General features: G+C 40.4%; 4 protein-coding genes across 6 annotated transcripts in view; 1 reads left to right on the plus strand and 3 right to left on the minus strand.

The window, feature by feature from the left end:
* The window catches only part of LOC146461413 (mitochondrial sodium/calcium exchanger protein-like), a 32689-nt gene extending 25582 nt beyond the window's left edge, over positions 1 to 7107 (minus strand). Inside the window, exons 1-2 of one of the 2 annotated variants that reach the window (XR_014857377.1) lie at positions 6685 to 7107; positions 4057 to 4212 (exon numbers count right to left, since the gene is read on the minus strand). Coding sequence is in view for 1 of the 2 variants with exons in the window: in XM_085086786.1 (XP_084942912.1) it covers positions 4057 to 4212; positions 6685 to 6930 (402 nt within the window). In the remaining variant the exon portion in view is untranslated. The remainder of the gene's footprint in view (positions 1 to 4056; positions 4213 to 6684) is intronic. The other variant, XM_085086786.1, reaches the window with a different exon arrangement.
* LOC146461409 (uncharacterized) overlaps positions 1 to 22631 on the plus strand; it is a 212028-nt gene that overhangs the window by 71910 nt on the left and 117487 nt on the right. The gene's annotated exons all lie outside the window — the stretch shown is intronic.
* Positions 1402 to 3537, minus strand: LOC146461414 (uncharacterized). Its single transcript, XM_085086787.1, has 2 exons — positions 3359 to 3537; positions 1402 to 3181 (listed from the first exon to the last, which is right to left on the minus strand). Exon 2 carries the CDS (start codon positions 2956 to 2958, stop codon positions 1420 to 1422), a length of 1539 nt encoding a protein of 512 aa, XP_084942913.1. The 5' UTR covers positions 2959 to 3181; positions 3359 to 3537; the 3' UTR covers positions 1402 to 1419.
* Positions 9545 to 22005, minus strand: LOC146461415 (uncharacterized). Of its 2 annotated transcripts, none has more exons than XM_085086788.1 (3): positions 21815 to 22005; positions 14447 to 16097; positions 9545 to 12642 (listed from the first exon to the last, which is right to left on the minus strand). In XM_085086788.1, the coding sequence occupies exons 1-3, from the start codon at positions 21878 to 21880 to the stop codon at positions 10523 to 10525; spliced, it is 3837 nt and encodes a 1278-aa protein (XP_084942914.1). In that variant the 5' UTR covers positions 21881 to 22005; the 3' UTR covers positions 9545 to 10522. The 2 variants fall into 2 exon arrangements, with proteins under 2 accessions (XP_084942914.1, XP_084942915.1); XM_085086789.1 differs by lacking the exon at positions 21815 to 22005 and adding an exon at positions 21321 to 21770.

The following is a 22631-nucleotide window of genomic DNA, read 5'->3' on the forward strand; positions in this document are numbered from 1 at the left end:
CAGCGGCAAATCGTCGACTTAACTGCTTTAATCGTGCTTCAGCGTATTTCTTGTTGCATGGTAAGTGAACGTTTTCATTGCGGAGTGGTAAGGGGATTTCATAGTGCCCATCTTCTGCTTTATGTATACCATTAGAGGTAATGTTCATAAACCTCAAATCTTCCTGAGACATGGCTAAGTTCGCATCTTGAGGCTCAGAAAAGTCCTGCTTGAACATTTTCTTGATTGCTAAAGGTGCCATTATCTCCTTACAGCTTCTCAGAGGGATGAACTTGCCAGTTGAGGTTTCTTCGCTTGCTATTTCTCGTGTAGCGACGCGATGGCATCCAGCTGTCATTTCGATTTCATTATCATGATCTCCGTGGTTTCTGGCTCCTACCACTCCCCAGCCCAACGTTGTGCGTATAGCGTACGGGTCGTTTGACCTTCCAGGAACTATGGATCTTGGCTTTAAGGCACGAACGCAATTGTTGCCTATCAGTAGGCCGATGCTCAAATGCTCTTCATATGTTGGGATCTCTTCAGCGATTTTCTCTAAGTGCTCGTACTTTCGGGCGGTTTCCGGGCGAGGAATTTGTCCACGTTGGCCTGGTATATTCGCTCTTGTGTACGTCTTAGGGAGGGGTATGTCTACTTTTCCGTCAAAGCGTGATACGATGAGACCATCAATTCTTTGTGTGTCAATCTTTTCTATGGTGTACATGGTGCCCAGCTCTAGCTTAATGAAAGGACCAGTTACTCCAAGCTTGTTTATTACGTCATCGGTGACAAAACAGGTATCACTCTGATCATCCAACACGGCGTAAGAATCATGGAGGTTGTAGTGTTACTGCAGTTTACGCAATTGTTCGTGGCTCTTACGGTTTCCTCGGTGCTTTCTTGTCTCTTTTCTTCAGGTGAAAAACGATGGAGGGCAGTCGCATGTGGCTTCTTACACACCTCGCACTGAGTTTTCTGCTTGCATTGTCGTGCTGTGTGGCCTTGACTTAGACAGGAGAAGCATATTCCTCGCGACATGCAGAGTTCTAATCTTTCTTTGAACGGCTTTTCCGTGAAGTTCTTGCACGCGGCAAGGCCGTGTTTTCCCTTGCACAGCATACACGAACTCGCATCCGGGGGGTGTTTGCACGACGATTCGCTGCCTGTGGTGGTTAGTGAGATGCCATGTTGCTTCTTCCTATCCTTTCTTTCAGGGGTTCGCCTCATCCTATCAGCAGGAAGGTTTCTTTCCTTTTCCAATTCTTTCCTAGTTGAGGTTAGGGCATCGTGCGAGAATACTGGATGATTGGCGTCAAGGGATGCTTCTTGTGTGAAATCGACGAAGTTTGCAAAGGAGTATTCACCACATTTTGCCTCTTTTTTTTTTGCGCTTTCTCTCCACTTATTGCCGTAGAAGATAGGTAAGCGAGCTGCAAGTTCTCAAATCGTTGAGTAGCTCTCGAGTTCCTTTAAATACTTCACGGATTTCATCGTTTCTTGGGTCATGATAAGAAAGTCGCTGAATTCTTGCAAGTCTGCGCTTGTTATGCATGGCTTCCAGTTCCTCAGTTTATCTCTGTATGCTTCGTAAATTCTAAAGGGGTCTCCGAAGCGTTCTTTCAGTGTTTTTCGCGCTCTTTTGTAAGCATCTTCGGTCCGCAATCCTAGCAAACCACTGATCGTTTTTTGTGCTGCTCCACACGTGTATTCGCCTAAATAGTAAAGCTTGTAGTTGGGGCGAACAACTTGGTCTTCGATCAATGCGTCGAAAACGTTTTCCCATTTTGGGTACTCTAAGATATTTCCATCGAAAACTGGAGGCTTGGGAACCGGAACTGTCATTCTTCGCAATAATTCGACTTGCGTTTTCTGTATTTCTGCGTTCTCTTCCTGAATACGCCAAATTTGAGAGTTGTAGTGATGCTCCGGTGATTCGATACTTCTTGCTGATTGGTTGATATCTCGATGAGCCAATGGCATGATGACGTCACGTTGCGAGAGAAAGTGAGGCGATGTTCCCGCGCTTGTATTCGCGGTTTGTTCGTTCACATCTGGTGATTGTTTTGGTGTTCCGACAACGATAGGGTCGTTAACTTCGTTATCTTTCTCTTTAATTTCCTTGCAGGTAGTTTTATCCGCTTGTGGTTGACCAACTGCCTTAGAGTCGGAAATTCTTTGTTTTTCGCTTTGTTTTTGTAACTTATCCGTGGCTTCTTGTAAGACAATGGTGTCGTTTAATTCGGATTCTTGCAGAATCTTCTGAATTGATTCGGCCGCGGAAAGTTCTCCATGCAATTCCTCTCGCTCATCTAAGCACTCGAGCTCCTTTTCTTGAAGTTTTAATTCGTCTCGCCGCCTTTCAATTTCCTGTCGCCTTTTAAGTGTGTCTAATTTTGCTTTAATTTTGCTGGTTTCGATTGCGGCTCGCTTTGAGGAGGTCGTTGAGGACGTTCGAATGGACGATGCTGATTTTCTGGAGCGTAGCTTTGAGTTTTGCGAAACTAGCTCAACTCTTTCTATTTCTTGGTCTTCTATTCTTACTTTGATGTCTGCTAAACATTCTAACGCCGCATTGTTTACGTCGAGGAATTCGTCATGTATCTCTTGTTCCGTTTCCGGAGGTTCTAATCTGATCAAAAGATCAGTCACGTTTTCGTGTGCGGCTTGAAAGGTTTTTAGGTCAGCTTCTAAACTGTCCTTGCAAGCATTCAGTTTTACAAGGTCCGCTGGTTCTCTTAAGGATGCATAAATGGCGTTCGTACGCGATCGGGGGTCTTTCATTGATCTTTGTCGTTTCTTTGTACCGATGTCCAAGTCGAGTTCTAGACCTTTTTCGGTGCGGTTTCTACTCCGACGCTCCCGACATTCTTCGAATTCTTCATTAGCAACGTGGCTATTTTCTTTGAGGCTTTCATCGCCACCACGTGCTCCTTCAGAAGTACGAACTTCTTTGGTATTTTCTACTTTATCAATATCCATTGTCTAATTTCAGTTCATAATCCTTTTAGATTTGAGTTCTTAGAGTTCGTTAACCCTCGTTGTTGACTGTAGCGGTCTCGCTCAAGTTAGAAATGAAAGTCTCGCTCCCGGGTTGTCACACGCGCAGTCGAGAATACCAAGCCAAATTAGGTTACGATTCTTTCTTTATTGTTCCTTCGTATTCCTATTCTTGTGGCCTCAGGGCACTTATCGAAGCGGTCAACTGAAATGATTACATTAAGAAATTACCTAAATATTCGTTTCTTTTATAGCTAAAAATGATCACAATCCAAGCGCACGTGATATTGAAAAGAACTAAATAAAACAGTCAAAGTCTAGCGAAACTAATGGAATAGAAACATAACAATGTAATCTTAAACATAAGTAAGTTGTCGCTTACCAACGTTCGCGGGTCTTAATTTCTTCGGAGAATTTCGCTCTAACCTGTCTTCTAGATCTTGATCTCAAGGGGTCTTAGTTTTAACTGAAACGCGAGCTATGGCCTATGCCTATCTATAATGCGGTAATCACGGCGGTAACATAAATCAAACCACAAAATATTTCGCGACGTATTTGATTCCAACGGAAGCGGTTACATGTATATGTAGTTTTTTGAACCCCAATGTAAAACTTGTATTTTATTTGGGTTGCCGAGCAGAGCTGATTAATTTATTACTCAATTGACTAACAACTGAACAGGTTACTACAACGTTAGAAAGCTTTACAAAAATTAAGCTCACCTAGTTACTCTTATCGTCTGACAACAAATCTGAACATTTCAAATCAACTCACCAGTTCCCATGGGACATTCAATTTAACAAAAACAGGGAATTTACCTTGCACCATGATGATTTAATATTCATTTCCTTTAGGCAAAAATACCACGAGCTTTTTGGATGTTTTTGCATGATTCTTCCACAAAACCAACAAGAAAAGCTAGCACTGTTTGCCATGATGTCAACTGAATTTCCAGTTGAGTGAACCAGAAACAAGTAATCCTGAGTGGGCAAGATTATAGCTGCATCTTGCCTACTCAGTTCCCAATTAAAATCCACGATGTAGTGCATTTTGCCTACCATATTATATTTATTAACTTACCAGCAAGACAAAGGCCAAAGGAACAAGATGAGGAAATGAGCAATATGGAATCTGTATATACTGAATAAATCCATCATCCATCTCACAACTATCGGTTGACTTGACAAACTTGCAACGCTCTTCAGAGCTGTTAAGATGCCGCAATTCAGAACATTCCTATAAAATTAGAGTGAATGACATATCAAAAACTGTTTGAATACTCTTTTTATCAATATGAAGTTCTTCCCCCCCCCCCCCCCCTTCTCCCTGCACACACACACACACACACCCTCTTTAGAAGGTCATTAAAAATTCCAACAGAGAGGGGAAGGGGTCTTGAGGGGCAGTTAATTTTAAAGGAAAGTATGAAGTGAAGTTTTTATTTCTGGAGGGGAGGGGGGGGGGGGAGGGTCCAAACGAAAAAAATTCCCTATGAGGGGGGAGGGGTTTGGACATTTACATTTTCCAGATTAACACATTATTTTTTATTATTTACTCACAAAGCAACAAATTTGTTATGGATGTGACGATCAGAGGAACATGTACCTTAACCCTGATTCTATTGTAACATGAACCTTACAATAATATTTATTTAAAAGGTTTTATTTAAACATGGAAATTTACATACTTTTCATCTCACGATCATTCCAAATTCCAAAATGAAAGTCATACAGTCTGTTGTTATGTAAACATGCCCTTACAAAGGCACAAAAATTAATGAAAATATCTAAACCTTTGTCAGAATTTTTTGGGAGGGGTGTTACCAAATATCAAAACATAACATAGCAGAATGACTGGGAATGAACCAAAATAAGAAGGAATCTCTAGGTCATTTCAGGTGTTCAAGTGTTTGGGGTATTTTTGGTATCATAACCGTTAATTCAAATCATATGCATCCTGGCACATTCTTGCGTTTAGTAATACCCAAGTATTGCTATTATTGTTCAAATAATATTATTTGGGGTGGCCGCATACATCACAGGGGCTGTCGGGAATTTACAGCTCCCCTGTTGAGGTCAGATCATTTCGTTCGTGTTGCTTCACGGGCGTTGCACACGCTCGCAAAGTTGCTGCTCCCATACCCTACCCACCCTTTGGTAAGTATATGGTAAGTATGTTAGTTTTCCACTGATCAACAGCGTGACGGTGTCTGGGTGGATGCCACTCACAGGGTTGTCATGGTTACTTGCTGCATTCAGATGCAGTTCTTGGTTCCACCAACCCCACAGGCACTTCCCCACGCTCATCTAGTGTTGATACGTTTAACCGTGATCACGCCTTCAGCAAATGCGTGATTGGAGTGATCACACCCGTGAAATTATTTTATATTTTAGCTTATTCCACTGCGCAACAGGCTGCGCCGTTCTTTAATGGAAGTTCTGCCCCCGCCTCAAATAGCCTCTGAAAGGCTATTCCTTTGGGGCATTATTTTATATACACATATATGTAGCTGACATTTTTGACAGTAATAAAATGTGTAAATGCTGCCCACCTTGAATAGCCTTTGCTCATTGTGGGTATGTAACATTGTAATTTGTCTTTTCTCATAATAAATTGTTGCTGTTATTGTTGTTGTCATTACATTTAATTGTACAATTTGTTTAACTTCCTGTTTTTTTGTGCTTTTGTTCTTGTGTACTTCACACATAAAGTTAATACTGTGATCATAAGGGTGACTGTGATCACAAACGTGATCACACTTGTTGTGATCACAGTGCCAACATTATGTGTGATCAGAGCCTGTAATCTAACCTGACATCACACCCATGATCACATCTCTGATCACATCACATCTGTGATCACATGTAAAAGTCTTTACGTGTGATCTTTGTGTGATCACATCGTGTGATCACAAAGTGATCACATTTTACTGGGGAAATATTTATGTACCTCAGATCATGACACAAGTTTACAAACCATCACTGACATTAATTTAGTTTTTCAGGTAATAAGCCTGAAAACATTACACAGGAAATGAAACTACTAGTTGATACCTAAGCCAGGGTGAAAATGAAAAAGAACAACAACAACAAAATGAAGATCTCATTTTAAACTGACAGATAAGCACTCCTGTCATTTATATGACAGTCATCCCACAAGGGGACGGGCACCTTTTTGTGCTGGGGGAAGGGGTGGGAGGGGAGTGTGAAGCCAGCATGAAGCAGCAAATTTTAAACCAATAACATTGCAAGAGGCAAACTTTAAGATTGCCACAAATTCTGAGGACTGATATTGCTTTAAACTCATGCAGTCCTTGGTTGACCTTCGACTTGAATTGTGACACAATCCACAACTTCTACATTGTTCAGCAAATATAATAGGATGATGTAAGCTTAATTAGCTGAAACTACTAACAATGCCTTTTGTTTATTTACAACTGACTGTGCGCGTGATTTCTAAAAGAACATTAACAAGAGGCGAGAACTTTTGGTATAATACAAATTTTCATTGCGAATACGGCAATTTTTTTCCAAGGGTTCTGTCTAGCATGGCATTTCGATGACTCTATTTTTGATCAATAACAATTATTTTCGTTCCTTGCTACTTAGCTACTCCCTCCACAGTGACTACCCTTGCTAAATCCCACAGGAAAGTGCTTTCTACCTGAAAAACATTTATCAAAGGTTGTCGCGCACTTAGCTTACTTACCTTCGCCTTCTGAGCATTCCCAAATTCACTTGTCACGTTACGATGTAAACTGTACTTGAACTGCAAAAGTTTTCTATTGCTGCCGTAAGTGCTTACAACACTATTTTGATTCGATGGAGGTATTTTCCCCGCGAGCTGTGGTCGGAAATGCCACAAGGATTTCTGTAGACCAACAAGAGCGAGAGCCAAAACTGCGGTGCCAAAACATTTCGACGCAATCCCCGTCAAATCCCTCTTTACTCTCATGGTAGAAAGTCGAGGAATGTTTTGAGGTCTGGTCAGTCAAAGCGTTACCTTCATATTGAAAAATTAGACGCTGCTGTATCAGTTTCAAGTGACATTTGCAGTTTCGATCAGTAAAAATAAACCTGATATCATCATCCGCGCGAAGGCAAAACAAAAAACGTTCGAGGACTGGAACGAGCGGAACAAATTAAGACAGTCTGGAGGACCTTGTTGGGACAGGAGCCATTGTCTTGATTCTAGAGAAAAACAAATCCAGCTCTACTTGCTGGCACAAGTCCTGGGAAGCAAACTTAAAATTTACTCGTAGCACGAGTCAAGCTCGAGCCCTAGTCAAGTTCGAGTCACGAGGGTCACGAGCCAAGTCCAACTTTTTTTCCCTTTTTTCCCCTTCTTCTTATGTGTTCATAATGATGTGCTTGTGGTAAATGGAAAAAAATTAGCTTTCAGGTTTTCATTATTGATCGCTAGAGCCATTACTGCTGTGACTCGCTGCTACTGTGCTAAGATACACCACATCCATTTAATAGTGTTCATAAATTTCTTAGGAAGATTACGACCTGTAGTTGCATACACCTGAAGCAGAGATCCCATTTCCACAGCTGAGAAAAAGGACGGTGATAATGTTGATGAAGTATTGCGACATTTTGTTGCGTCCACAGGACACCCAGGAAAACGTAGCATAGAATCTTTACCTTTCGCGGGCAAATGTAAAGGGCGACGGAAGAAGATATTAGCGTAATTGTTTGCTACCTGCAATTCGAAGTTAAATAAAGGTTTTTACTTACTTTTACTTTACTTTACATGGGTTTCACAAGGCTTTAGGCACCAACGACATTGGACAAACAATTCAGGGAAATTATAGATGGCGAAAATGAATGAGGACTGCGATTAATTTGCTACTGAACAATGAATTCTCGCGATCGCGTTAACAATGATAACATCTCGTTCACGGTTTAATGCTTCGAACATCAGTTGGCACATCGATCATTATGAAAGCAAGAATCACAATCACAGCCTTTGATAAAGACAAACACGAAGCAAAAGGAAAAAGAAAACAGAAGAAACGGAGCCTGACTCGAATTTGACTCGTGACTCGAACTTGACTCGTACAACGAGCAAACTCTAAAAAACAATTAAAAAACTGAAACTTTAAAAAACAAGCTTACTCGTAGCACGAGTCAACCTCGAGCCCGAGTCAGGTTCGAGCCACGAGCCCAGTTCGAGTCAGGGTCCAACTTTTATTTTTATTTTTCTCTTCTTGCTATGACTTCTGGTTGTTATTTATGGCGCGTGATGTGCTAGTGATAAATGAGAAAAATAACTTTCAGGCTTGCAACATTTTTCGTTATCGATCGCCAGAGCCATTTAGTCGCTGTGATTCGCTGCTGCTGTCGAAAGAAATACGACATTCCCCCAGAAGCATTTCCACGACTGAGAAAACGGACGGTGTTGCCTGACCAGTAAGCGCCATGCGTCCTAGAGTTGAACCCGAAAATGAAGCACTCCAACTCAAAAACGAAACACCCTGCCAACAATGATAAGTACATTTACATTTACATGTATTTATAGGTCGGTAAAATTGTTCAGATATCACATCCACCGTAAAAATAAAAATAAAAATAAATAAATAAATAAATAAGATAAGTAAATGAATAAAATACAGATATATTAAAATATAAAATAATGATAGTTGAATATAATTATTATTTAAGAAAAGCTGATAACCTATGTTTAAACATTTCTGAGGAAGTTGATGAAACAATGGCCTCAGGGAGGCAGTTCCAGTCCGCTATAGTTCTTGGAAACAACGAAATTTTAAAAATGTCCTTACTTGCATATGGCACGCGAAATTTAAATTGATGGCTTCCCCTCGTGCGACTCTCGGGATGATGAATTAAATATTTTCGGCTATCTATATCAATAAGACCGTGAGTTAGTTTGTACACAAGTGTTAGTCTAAACTGCCTTCTTCTCGTTTCCAGTGTGGCCCACCCTAAGTCTTTAATCATGTCCGTATTAAAGACTCGCATAACTGTTGTAAATTTGTGAGCAGAACCGTGACATTTCATTTATTCAAAACGGGACATTTTAAGTAAGGTTTTTCACCAGAAAAGTGCAAATGAAATAAAAACATTCATTAACATTCATGTCGTTTTCATTCCTGCATCCTGTTTTGTGGACGATAGTATAACCGCGGAGCAGGATATTCATCATTACCGACTTGCAGTTCATACAATACCATCGACATCCTCCGACAGCTCGGATTCGGAGTAAACGCTTTACCAAAACTCAAGAAAAGCACGTACCAGCGAATTGACTGTTTTCCATGCTTTGCTTATGAAATTCATAAGTTAAAGCGACGAGAAAACACTCAAGACCACTTTATACTGTTCGTGTAGTTTAACTTTATTTGAAAGAATTTTAAACTTTGTTTAGTAGAAATGTATTTTCCTATCGCCCACCAAGAAACCTGTTCTTGCAAAACCAGCCTTTTGAGAGTTCACCTCCCTCCTCGGTCTCCATATTACCCCCTACCCCCCCCCCCCCCTTTCCCCAAATAACAAGTTTGTCCACTGTTCTCGCAGAACTGAATTTCAAAATACATATTTAACAAAACAAAACAAAACAAAACAGTCTTGAGTTTATTTTCAATCAATCGCGTATGAATTTGATACAATTGCAACGCACATGCATAGCTTAATCACTTTAAACTGAAAGATTAAAATACTTATTAAAATAACAAACTAAAACGCTTAGGCTAGAGTTCCAAGCGATTTCCTCCAGGCATTGTTAGCAGGATCTGGGTAACGATCTGGAAATAAAGCCCAACAAAATAGCAACGAGATTTAAATATGACATTTTTTAAATTATGACATTACACGGCAAGTATATTTAAGGAAAAGGAAAAGTGTGATGTTACAAACATTGCAATGTTTAAAGGAGAAATTGCGAGTTTTGTATCACAGAATTCAAGATTGGACTTTAAACAGAAGTAAACGTATAAATTCAAAAGTAAAGACTTTCCAAGTTAAAAAAATTAAAATTAAAAAAATGCCATGACTGAAACCGACGGAAGGCGAGGATAGGCACAAAGCGCACAGCACTTTCACATCAACAACGCCTGTTTACTTAGTTTGATAAAATTTCTCGCTACTTGTGAGGAGTGACAAAGAAAAACCTTCAACCATTGTCATCTCGTAATGTACAATTATCTCCACTAAAACATAAACTTATGTACACCTCGAAATAATACCATCCGCCTTTTGTACAAAACCTACAAGCTTAAGCTCTCGAAAGAAGAAAGTGAATAGACCCATTCGGCTAACGCAATGTTGTACCCAATTCAGATCCCCTGGGGTTAAGATTCTTTGTTTATTGCATTTGCATTATAATGTAGCATTCACATTTAAATGATATGGAAATACTTAAAACAAAACATTTTATGCCCAGAGGATTTGAATTGGGTACAACATTGCGTTAGCCGAATGGGTCTATTTAGGTTGGGGCATTTAATCCAGGCAATACAAAAAAATTCAGCGTTCTTTAACGTTTGTACTCAGAGTGAAGGGGATTAAATATTGTTAGTTCTTCACTACTCTTTGATCGCTTTCAACTGCGTCGAATACTTTGCCAGCTCTGCTTTAAATCTCTCACAGTCTCGTTTTTTCGCCGCAATTTCTGCCTGCATCACACCTTCCTCTCGTGTGTCTGCCATGATTTGAATCCAGGTCTCCTCGAGCTCTTTCACTAGCCTTTGCCTTCTGTCTTCTGCTTCCGATATGCGCTGTCGAATGCGGAGGAGGGCGTTCTCTTTCTCCTCCAATCCCCTCTCAGTCTGAACCAACTCCTCTTGGAACTTGGCTTGTAGGGTGTTCAGGAGTCGGCCAGACTGAGGCATTGCCATAATTCCTGACAGAACAGAGGACTCCCTGTTATTATTGTTGTGGGCTACAACATTGACGGTTGGCGAGCTGGTATCCCTGTTCTGATTGGCTGGAGTGATAGACACACTAGTACTCCTACTGGGATTGGCTGAGACAGTTGCCGGGCTGGAAGTCTTACTGTCGTTGACGGCGACGGTTGGCGAATTGGTAGCCCTGTTGTGATTGGCTGAAGTGATAGACGCACTAGTACTCCTACTGTGATTGGCTGAGACAGTTGCCGCGCTGGAAGTCTTGCCGTCGTTGACAGCGACGGTTGGCGAATTGATAGCCCTGCTGTGATTGGCTGAAGTGGGCGACACACTAGAACTCCTGCTGTGTTTCACTGAAGAAGTTGCCACCTTACTGTGATTGGCTAAAATGGTTGGCGAACTGGTAGCTCTGTTACGTTCGGCTGAGGTGGTAGACACAGTACTCCCGCTGGGACTGGATGAAACCACTGGTGCATCGTTACTGCGATGGGAAACAATGCTTGGCGAACCGGGACACTTGCTGCTGTTGGTTGCTGAAGTTGCTAACATGCTTTCCGTCGCTGCACTGCCATTGGCTGCTGAAGCAGTCAAGTCTACCTCTGCACTGGCCGAAGGAGTTGAAGTTGAGAGGGCTCTTCCAGACGATTGCTTCACCGTAAGTAACGGTACATTCTCCGTTGTTTGTGCAGTGCTGGTTGTGTCGTTCACTTCAACTGGGCTTTCCCTTGAGGGTTCCTCTATGGCCTCATCATCAGCATCAGGCTCCTTCTTAACTGGGAATAGCTGCACGCGTGCCGCAGCAACACCGTCTGGCACAAAAGGACTCATGGCGTATTCCATGGGGTGGAAGAGTGTAGCAGGAGGTGACTGCACATCTGGAGACTGTGAAGGGGAACTTTTGGCTGGGGTCTGTGGAAGCTCTACTGGATCATCGTTAACATCAGTAGGAGAAGCTTCTTGGTCGCGTGGCCGAAGAATTGCCGCCATTTCATACGAGCACAAGTCCTCCGCTAGGTCAGACGGAGTCTTGCCATCTGCATCCTTGGTTTCCTTGAGGACATCCATGATTTCTGGTTCGATGTTTTTCAGGACACTTTTTATTACACGATGCCCCACGCCATGTCTGCATGCAAGGATGTGTAGAAATGTTTCGTGGCTTTTGTTGGTCTTCAGAAGTAGTTCCCTCACGATCTCAGGTGTGAGCTTCCCAGATGTCTCCAGATGCGTCAACTCCTTGATCAGATGCTCAAAGTAACCTTCGTAGGTGTTCATCTTCTCAAGCTCTCCTGTACAATCAAGGATTACTTTAGCCAAGCAATGGAAAGGCGTGTCCCCTTCGTTGTTACACAAAGTGATAACAATTGGCAGATTGTTAGTCAAGGTCCTCAGGGTCTTACGAAACACCTGCAGGATGGTCTTGACGGAGTTCTTCTTCTTGACCATGACTCGGTCAAGAGACAGCAGCATTCGGTGCAGTGCTGTTTCTCCAGTCCTCTCAGACTGAACACCAACATTAAATTCGTTAATCCCTGCCAGCTTTTCTAGGACTCTGAATTTACCGAGGACGCAAACCCAATGTACCAAGGGGTACTTGAAGGAAACAACCGGGTCTGGCAAGTCGGCATTGGCTCTCAACTCGGCGAACTTCCCAACCTCAGTAACATACTTATTCACTTGTTTCATAAAAGTGTCTATATGTGCTGCACCATAGTTATAGTTAGAACACTTCAAGAGACTCAGAAGAAGTTTGTGGTGTTGGGACGAACAATCTGGCCGACAGAATGGCGTGTGCTTTGGTGCTATAGGAGAAACAGAAAACAACACTTAAGTAACGTAACTACAGAAGATTAATACTAGAAGAATACGCTTATAGAGACAAGAAAAACAAATGAGGAATAAATCAGGCATGTCGCAGCCTTCTGGCACAAGGAGAAAGGTGATAGGAAAATTAGCAATAAAACCCCACGGCAAGATTCAGAGCCTTTCAGGCTTCTGCGATAAAATATATGTGGTGTTATTTTATAAGGCTAATTAGCCTTATAAAGTAACCAATTGTTTTGAAACGATATTCGGTTGTTCAAAGACCTTAACAAGGCTTCTTGAACTTGAACCATCCCCAAGAAAAAGATGTTTCGGGTTGGGCTTGGTGATAAACCTCCCCCAACGTGGGGAAGCTTTATTTTGCCACAGAAACTGGTTATCACGTGAGAAGTAATTTATCAAACACGAAGTGTGTTTCATCCGATATCCAAACACTGAGTAGTAGGTTGAAACAAAGAGGAGCAGCCGAGTTTTTTTAAAATGACTTCAAGGTGTTTGATATCTGATGAAACACACTTTTGAGTGTTTGATATGGCTTCTCAAATGATCAATAATTCTTGGCAAAATTTTATGGTAATTAGGAACACATATCCAAACCACGGTCACAGTAGTGATTTTCTTGTTTTCTCTTGATGAATTATTAATGACTTTGAGAAACTTAGTTCCATATTCAATGTTGGATTAAAATACTAAAAAAAGCTACAAGAAATTAGCTTAATAATTTTTGTAGAAACGCTAGCGGCCAAGACAAAAGAGGAACAGATGCTTCATCATCATCATCATCAAATCTCCACGCGCCAGTAGGTGCATAAGGCCAATGGTCCTCCAGGTTGGGGGTTGAACGCAGGACTAGCAACCCTGCTCCATAAAATGCTTAATGTTACAGAAACCGGAAGCATTGACAATGATTCAAAACAATCTGGGAGTGTTGCGGCTGGGGCTGCAATGACGCTCTTGGGCCAAAACCAACTGATGCTTGACTGTTTTCTTTTGTTTGTTAAACTGAACCAACTCAAGATAAGGCATTCATGGTCACAAACAAGAGGAAAGAGTCATGCATCAGTTCCTCCTTTGTGTACGTTGCTTGCATTTTAAAAGAAACTAAGGCCCGGTTCAGACACCATTCCTCACATGAGCCAAAATCAAATTCAGTGAATAAAGTTCACGCAAAGTACGGCATCAGAATCAATTCAGAATGGCCGATCTAAATATTTGGATTGGCACTGCCATTTTTCCTGTCTGTGGACCGGCTTTGAGTCAGACGCTGCACTTCACGTGAGCTGAATCAAATCCATCAATTGACCCAAATCCGCACTTTTCTTCAGTTATAGCATGCTACTTTAAATTAATTTTGGCTGAATTAAGTTGGGCATCTCAATCACTTCATCCTGGATTAATTAATTAGGGTAGGTCTCAATTCAAATATTCGATTCAGCTCATGTAAGTACAGCACCTGAACTGCACCTAACAAGCTTTTTTTTTCTTTTAGCCTTTTGCTCAAAACTAAACACACAACTAAGTTCTAGTCTCTGTGACAACATATAGCTTATTGGGAGCAATTTCAATTTGAAAACAAAAAATGCACTTATGAGTCTAACATAAAACCCTTCAATAGCTGAACACAGCAATTAATAAAACAATGGGGCAACCTTTCCTGAAGTATTTGAAGTTAAACCAACAAAAGGCAATCTAAAATACACTATAGACCAACTGTTTATGCACCGAGCCCTTAAATAAAAAAAAATTGTTTTTAGCATCACCCTGGAAAAAACACAGACATACCAGTTTCCAAGTCCATATCATCTGCTTCTGCACTTTTTGTGTCTTTGCCTTTGTTGGAAATATCGGCAACTTCATCATTCTCGCCCTTTTTCTCTTTGTCCTCCTCCTCATCCTCCTCCTCCTCCTCCTCAACCACCCCCTCCTCATCTCCATCATCAGATTCCAAGTCATCATCTGAGTCATCATCAAGTGCTAACTCCTCATCATCCTCGATGTCACTTTCTGAATCTGACCATTCTGCTGCCACCCGACCTCTTTTCTTGTTGGGTTTTGTAGACCGCAATGTTCTGGGAGCTGGTCTCTTCCTGCCGTTGATCATGGAATCTCCTTTCGTCAAGCTGTTAACGGTGTTTGACAGACTCAGGAAGACGTTGCGGTCTGAGGAGTTTGTTGTAGTTTCTGTTGTATCCTCTGGTAAATGAGTCATGTCCACATCCATGACTTCTGGTAACTCATTAACTGTGTCTTCTGGTGTACCAGTGGACATCCCTTCTGTTGTCTTACCTTCATCTCTTTCTGGATCTGGCTGTGGAAAAGGCTCAACAGTCCTTTTGGTTGGTGAAGTTAAAGAATTTGCTTGTTCTATTGTCTCAGATGGCGGGTCAGATGAACATATGACTTCCGCTTGAGGCTGATCGCCAGTGATGTTTTCCGCTTCCTGTTGATTGTTGCTTGTTTTGGCACTCTGTTCCTTGTTTGAAGTACTTGTTTGGCCTCCCTTATCATTGGCAAACCTAACCCTCTTAGGGGTGGGCAGCTTTCGCCCTGCCACAGCCTTTTTCATACTATCAATCACAACATCAGGCGCTCCTAAGGCTCTGAGCATTTCAAACGATCTCTTTTCAACCGCAAGCTGTCGCGGGGTCTTCCCAAAATTGTTCTTGGCTTTGGAGATTTTCTCACTGACTGTACCAAAATGTTTAAAGAAATAGTCCAGTGAATCCACAGATTCATTGTCAGACATCAACAGATGGAGGAAAGTATCACCTCTTTTGTTCACTGCTGACAAAATTTCCTCAACTTTATCAGGTGCGACTTTATCACTCTCCTTGACCTTAGCCAATAAAATCTTCAAGTAAATCCTTGAAAATGGATTAGAGCTACATCTCTTGGCTAGAAAATGCAGTATGGTGTCACCCAGGCTTGCATCCTTTTCACATAAAACCTCTGGAACATATTTGAGAAAGATATCTACAATGTAGCCAAACATGTTACCAGTATACTCTTTTGAGCTCTTTGGATTGAGGCCACTGTTAAGATGTTGTACCATAGAATGCAATGGTCCTTGTTTGTTTTTGCCAACCTTCACTGTAAGCTCAAATCCCTTCTCACTAACAAGGTATTCTAAAGGCTTGTACTTTCCAAGAATACAAGCCCAGTGCACCAAAGGAAAGCGGAGTTTGTCGTTCTTTTCAGGGACACAATCAGTGCGAATCCACTTTGTTTTAATAAACTTTTCGAGAGATTTCTTGAAGTCGGTTTTTTCCATTTCGCTTCCATTTGAACACTTAGCAAGGGTCATAATCAACTCATGGTGTTTGCCAGCATTGGAACATCCTGACGCCCCAAGGTCAAAGCATAAAGGTGTACATTTGGTTGGAGGCCAGACACCTACAGAAGAAGTCTGCTTTTTACTGGACTGTGGACTTGTCTGGATGAAAAAAATATAAAACAATAATCACTTTGCTGATGGTCAAATGGACACAGTGCAGTAAAGAAAAAGACACAATCCTTTGACATACATGATTTCAATGCATTACCAGGTAATTTCAAATCACAAAAACATTTCAATGTTCCCTCAATTCAATGCAAAAGAGCCGTTTAAAACAAAAGAAAAGATGAGTAATATTGCTTCTTACTTTGATTCATTCAGTTACCTCATGTTCACATTTCAAACAGTTGTTTTAGTATAATTTCCTACAGGTTAACACCACAACTCTAACAGTAATCAAATAAAAATAACGATAAGCTTGCAATTTCTTCTCACAATATCACAATGTGAAAAAGCATTCAGGTTACCCATACGAGAAAGAAAGGAAATGATCACCAAAGACAAGAAGGTCTTGATGTTTTAACAAATTCTCCTAACTAGTTCCATAAGAAAAATAAGGAGGACTGTGAGGAGAATATGTATGTTGATATTGAGAATTAAAGGGTCACAGTAAGATTTTTGCATCCTAAGCAACAACAATGCACAAATTCTCCCCCTCCCCCCTCTTTAGGTTACCCTATACCTTCAGAGGTGTCTCGTGTCCAAGCGACGTAGGGCGTCCGGTTTAAACTGTAGATACCTGAACCCTTATATCAAATTAAAGCTTATAAAACTGGGCTATCAAACTAAACCAAGAATTTTAAAACAAAATAAATTTGCTGAATTTTTAGAGCTGTTTTCTCGAATCAATTTTTTCACTTGGAGAAGCCACTTCAAAGAGCTAAAACTCAAAAGGAATTTGTTTGTTTGCCTTCAAATTTGGACAGTAGCTAGTTTAACATATAAACAACAAATACATGTCTGCAAATTTTTTCTTTCAAAATATTTTTTCTCTAAGAGCGATTTTCGTACAATCACTCCACATTATTTTCATCCTATTTAGAAAATGCTCTATAACTTTTCATTGCGATTGAATATGGCAAAACGCAGACACGTTTTTTTAACACTTTGGGTCCAGAAACTGAGGAGCAAATTAAATTAGCGAAAAACAAAATTCGCTTTGACTTGTAGCTTTAAAAAGGTAATTCGGACGCTCACATTTAGAGGTTGTGAAAAATGCGACAATTCATTTTATTTCAAAATTCTTGGTATAGTTTGATAGCCAGCTCTATAAGCTTTAATTTGATATAGGGGTTTAGGTATCTACAGTTTAAACTGGATGTGCTACATCGCTTAAACGCGAGACACCTCTATGTGGCTGCGACCCATATTAGCCAATGTTGGCCATGCTGCAAGTGAAGGGCATAATAATAACAATAATGATGATGATGATGTCTTTTTGTTTTCAAACTTACAATCTATTTACATCGTTAATTAGATTGAAAAATGAAAATCCAGCTCTCTGTATCTAACAATCTAAACTGCTAAATTATATTTGGAAATTATAAGTTTCTTTTAAACTTGATCCATGGTAAATTGACATGTTTGTGACCTTCACCACTTTGATGCGTTTTTAACTATGCATAAGAGCAGGTATAAAAAACGATACTAATAATAATAATAATAATAATAATAATAATAATAATAATAATAATAATAATAATAATAATAATAATAATAATAATATTATTATTATTATCATCATCATCAGCATTATTATTATTATTATTATTATTATTATTATTATTATTATTATATTTAACAATTATTCGCCGAAGGCGAAGTAAATATTGGTGAATATTCCCGGAGACAAAGCCGAGGGGAATATTCACCAATATTTACTGAGCCTGAGGCGAATAATTGTTTTGTATAATTACTCAGGTGATTATCAGAGAAAAACAAGTACCCTCCGAAAAATGTCGATTTTGTTTGTTTGTTTCAAATCGTCACGCGTCAATGAACAGAGACGCGCAGTCTGCCGATCACATGCGCAATCGATAAACTGCACACGGCCTCAAGCAGAATGTCAGTATTCTTTAACTGCCGCTTCATTGAGATGAAGCACTGACTTCTGTGAATGAATGTTGGGTTTCTCTGACCCGTTTACCAAAATAGATGGAGATGAACCAGGCTGTTTGGTGTAAAACTCGAGCCGGGATCACAAGTGTTAGCGATAGCATTTTATTGCACAATTTCTTATTGACATGATGGCTTCGCCGGTTAACGGACGTTTATAAATTGCCCTCGGAGATAAGCTGCTTCACGTAGGAATTAAGTCATTTGTTGGCTTCACTAAACAAGTACACGGTTGTCGCAGATGAAAATATTTTGTTGTGAGGCGGTGACTTAAGATGGCGGTCGAGAGCCGCTCGAACCAACAACAAACTAGTTTTCAGATTATAAAAGCTGTTTTCTTTTCTCCTCACTGAAACGTAAAACTTGCAGAGACATTTTTTCATCTTGTTTACTTCCATGCTTTCAAATTCTGTCTTAAACTCGTTTTGTTTGTGAAATCAGTCTGTTAATAAAGAAAATCTTGCTCGAATTTAACTTAATTTTGTTGTCTTTATTTTAAGTCATCGAGATCGACAACATGCAATTTACCAGCGCTTTTTATTACAATTAGCAAAATTTTCATCTCTTGCCTTCGAAAAGTATCACCTCGGACTTAGCTGCATCTTTAGTGCCTTTCGGAACTGCATTTTCTTTCATCCTATTTACTTCTTTTTCAGACTAATGTCAACAAATAGCTAAGCGGCCATTTTGAAAGTTAGTGCTCCCGCTATAATCACCTCGCGCGAGGTAATTATAGCAGGATATGACGCAATCCTCGACCAATCAGATCAACAGAATCTCTATAATCACCTGAGTAATTATACTAATTATTATTATTATTATTATTATTATTATTAAAAATAATGGAAATTTCGATGGAATGCACGGAGTGGCTCTTCTCTTCACTGTTTCCAGGTTGAATTGGAATTTGAAAATATTGGACAACTGGAGTACTGAAAAATGTTGGAAAGCCGGAGTACCCGGAAAAACCCTCAGAGCAGGGACAAGAACCAACAACAAACTCAACCAACATAAGACGCTGAGACTGGGAAGCGAACCCGGGCCACAATGGTGGGAAGCGACACCTCTCACCACTGAGCCATCCCTGCTCCTCCGTGTATAATAACATTATTCTTGATCTTTTTGAACAACCTGCGGCCACATTTTTCCAATAGGTCATAGCTGTCTACTAGCTTGGACTTGTAGCGCAACTACAGGAAATACATACATTAAATCTTTGGAAATACAATAGCTTTAAAGACGTGGTCTATCTCGTAACTATCTCTACTTGGAATATTCTCTTTTAACAAAATAATATTTGTACATTAATCTGTGGCATAGTAATTTTCTAAATTTTACATTACTGCACCATGGATCTGTTATTATTTTTCACAAATTTTATAGAGATTTTTTTATGCAGGGCCCCACTGAAACCACTTGCTGTGATGTGGGCTTCCTGAAGAAAATTATATGTTTATTATGATTATTATTTTATCATAAGAATGGCTCAATCAGTACTGGATTACTACAGAACTAGGAATTTATTTTGAAAGAACATTCTGGTAAGTTAGCCTCACAACAACAGCTATGTATAGTCTGTCAGTATAAAATGCAGATTGCAGACTGGGTATAAAATGCAGACTGCAGATTGCAGACTGCAGACTGGGTATAAAATGCAGACTGCAGACTGCAGATTGCAGACTGGGTATAAAATGCAGACTGCAGACTGCAGACTGGGTATAAAATGCAGACTGAGACTAAAACCGCCTCTTCGTCAAATACAGGATAAATTTTGAATTTTTCAACTTAACCTACGCTAGTGTCATACAATCGTCTTTCAAGATCATTTCCCATGAAACTGACATTATATTCTTTTTGAAAAATGTCAACCTTGAAATAAACAACCCCAAAGCATGACGTAAGTAATAACGCGGAAACATGATCTTTACTTCGCACGTGGTTGACCTTTTCGCTGCTGTGCATCAACATGATATCCGCAACATCGGTAAGCGGCAGTCAGGGTGGCAGTAAAATAATGTTTTTTAAATAAAATATGTTCATGTGTTGCTAGAATACTGAAGGTATACAATTTGTCTTTGACAAACTTCGTTAATATTCAAAGAAACTAGTTAAAATCTGTCGATGTCAAATTGCTTGCCCCCTTGGAAATCGAGTCTGTTTCCCTCGTTATAACAATTGAAGAGGTGCCTGGAAAAAAGCCCTAAGTGACTTCTGATGAACTGCTACATTTTTCTGCCAAATTGCCTTGTATTCACTTGTGAAACAAAAGGAGAATTTGACCGTCCATCAAAAGTCACTTAGGGCCTTATTCTGCACAGCCTTTCAATTATGAAAAGCCTCATGGGGGCGTAATTGTTTAAGAACTATAAATGCAAAGCGATTAAGCTTGAGTCTTCTTTGTGAAGAAAGGGCCTCAGGAAATGAAAGCTACCCAATCGAGATAAAGAAAACAAACTGTTAGGAAAAGGGCCAAAAATAAGGTCAATTTCATGGGAGATGATCTCGGAAACGTGATTGCGTGACACTAGGGTAAGTTTAAAATTGAAAATGTATCCTGTATTGTGGAGTCCCAGAAAATATCCATATTCCCCCCATGGAAGGTTTTTGGTTTAGTACCCCCTATCCTCCCAGGAAATTCCAGTTTAGCTTCATACTTTGCTTCTAACATTTTGACTTTTAAGATCCCCTCCCCCTAGGAATTTCTGTTGACCTTCCCTGGGGTGGGTATGGATTTCTTCTGGAACTGCACATTTGGCAAAGAGACGGTTTTGGTCTCAGTCTGCATTTTACACCCAGTCTGCAGTCTGCATTTTATACCTAGTCTGCAGTCTGCATTTTATACCTAGTCTGCATTTTATACCCAGTCTGCAGTCTGCAATCTGCAGTCTGCATTTTATACTGATCGTATGTATAGTAGGTTTTCTGCCACACACTGTAAAAGGTACCGTAGACTCCACGTTGATTTGATTTGACGTTAAGCTGTTTTGACCACATACACTGGCTACTAGTCATGTATTATGTTAGATATCTCCAGATTACCATTAAGATTAAGGGAAGATGGCTAGGATCGAGGAAATATGCAGCTTAGCGAATGAGTATTTATGATGGTTAGTTGCTGGCATGACGGGGATCAGGAGAAAAAATCAGGTGGCAGTGGATGAGGCGCAGATCATTTCGCACCGCGGGCAGGTGAACAGTTATACACACCTTTGGCGAGTTTGTAGACGCCATCATTTGCTATACACAGTCGAGTGAGAAGTAAAAAACATTCCTCTACCAAAACAGTATTGTTCCAACATGGCCGTTTTCGATCCCATGAGCTAAGGCGAACACGTGACATGAAAAACGCGCGTAACTCAAAGAAAAATTAGCATAATAAAGTGACTTCTTGTGTTTGATCGCTTTCGACTCTTCTTGGGTTAAGTTATTTTGGTTGACTTGCGTTTTAATTTTTTGAAATTTATGGTCTTCGAACAGGGATGCAATTTGGTTTTGAAATATTCTTTGACGAATTTGAACCAAGCGAGAGTTCGCGCCAAATCCAGCCGCCAGCTGCCATGAATCGGTCGTCGATTTGTTTAGAGGTTTGTGCACATTCTAGAATGCATACCAAGGAATAAATCATCAGTTCACCGATCTCCGTGCTGAGCGTTATACTATGTTGAAATACAGGTTCTTAACATGTTCAAACGATCTCAAACCTCTGTGTTTCCAAGTGACTCCAGTTCGCCAGGTTGTTGAGCATTCTCTTCCACTGTCGCTAACATTTCCGCGAAACTCGTTGAATATCAGTTCAGCACTACTGTCTTCCCTACTATACTGCTTTAATAATGTTGAAATGTAGTGATCCTGCACTAGTATTCCTTGGACACGTGAATGATTGAACTGGCGGATTGATCAGATGCGCCCGCATCGGGGTCCCAAAGGGTTTCCATAGGGCCCGGGTAGCTGAATGTTTAATTCACACTATTATATGCTAATTCTTTATGCACAACAAATGTCACTGTTATCCTCCAAATAGTACCACTATTATGCTCCATAAAACTGTTCTTTTTTCGTGATTTTCCTCGATCGATTATTGAGACGACTTATCCGAGGAGGCAGCTGACAATGTTGTAGAATTCGAATTGGAACTACTGGAAGCCATGTTTTTGCTAATTTAAAGCCAGGCAGTTGAGTTTCACTGGTCTTAAAATGTGGTACCCGGGCAATTGGGCCGGTATCTTGGTGGGAATTCTAGGGTTTTAGAATTTTTTTTATAAAACATAACGAGTCGAAGAAACTTTGCACTATTATTCCAGCATAATGCTCGATTCTTTTGCCTCATTCAAATTTATGCTTGCATATAAATGTGAACAACCACAGCTCCAGGTAGCCTACGTGTAGCCGTACCCACCCCCCGAAGAACCTTCCGTTTTTCTTGGGGGGGGGGTGGGTACGGCCACACATAGGCTAAGCTCGAGGCTCAAAGATGCTGGGCCCCAGGAATCCGAGAAAGATTAATCACAACTCTAAGTG

Source organism: Pavona decussata, unplaced genomic scaffold (assembly GCF_977016875.1).
Source record: "Pavona decussata unplaced genomic scaffold, jaPavDecu1.1 SCAFFOLD_198, whole genome shotgun sequence".
Lineage (NCBI taxonomy): Eukaryota > Metazoa > Cnidaria > Anthozoa > Scleractinia > Agariciidae > Pavona > Pavona decussata.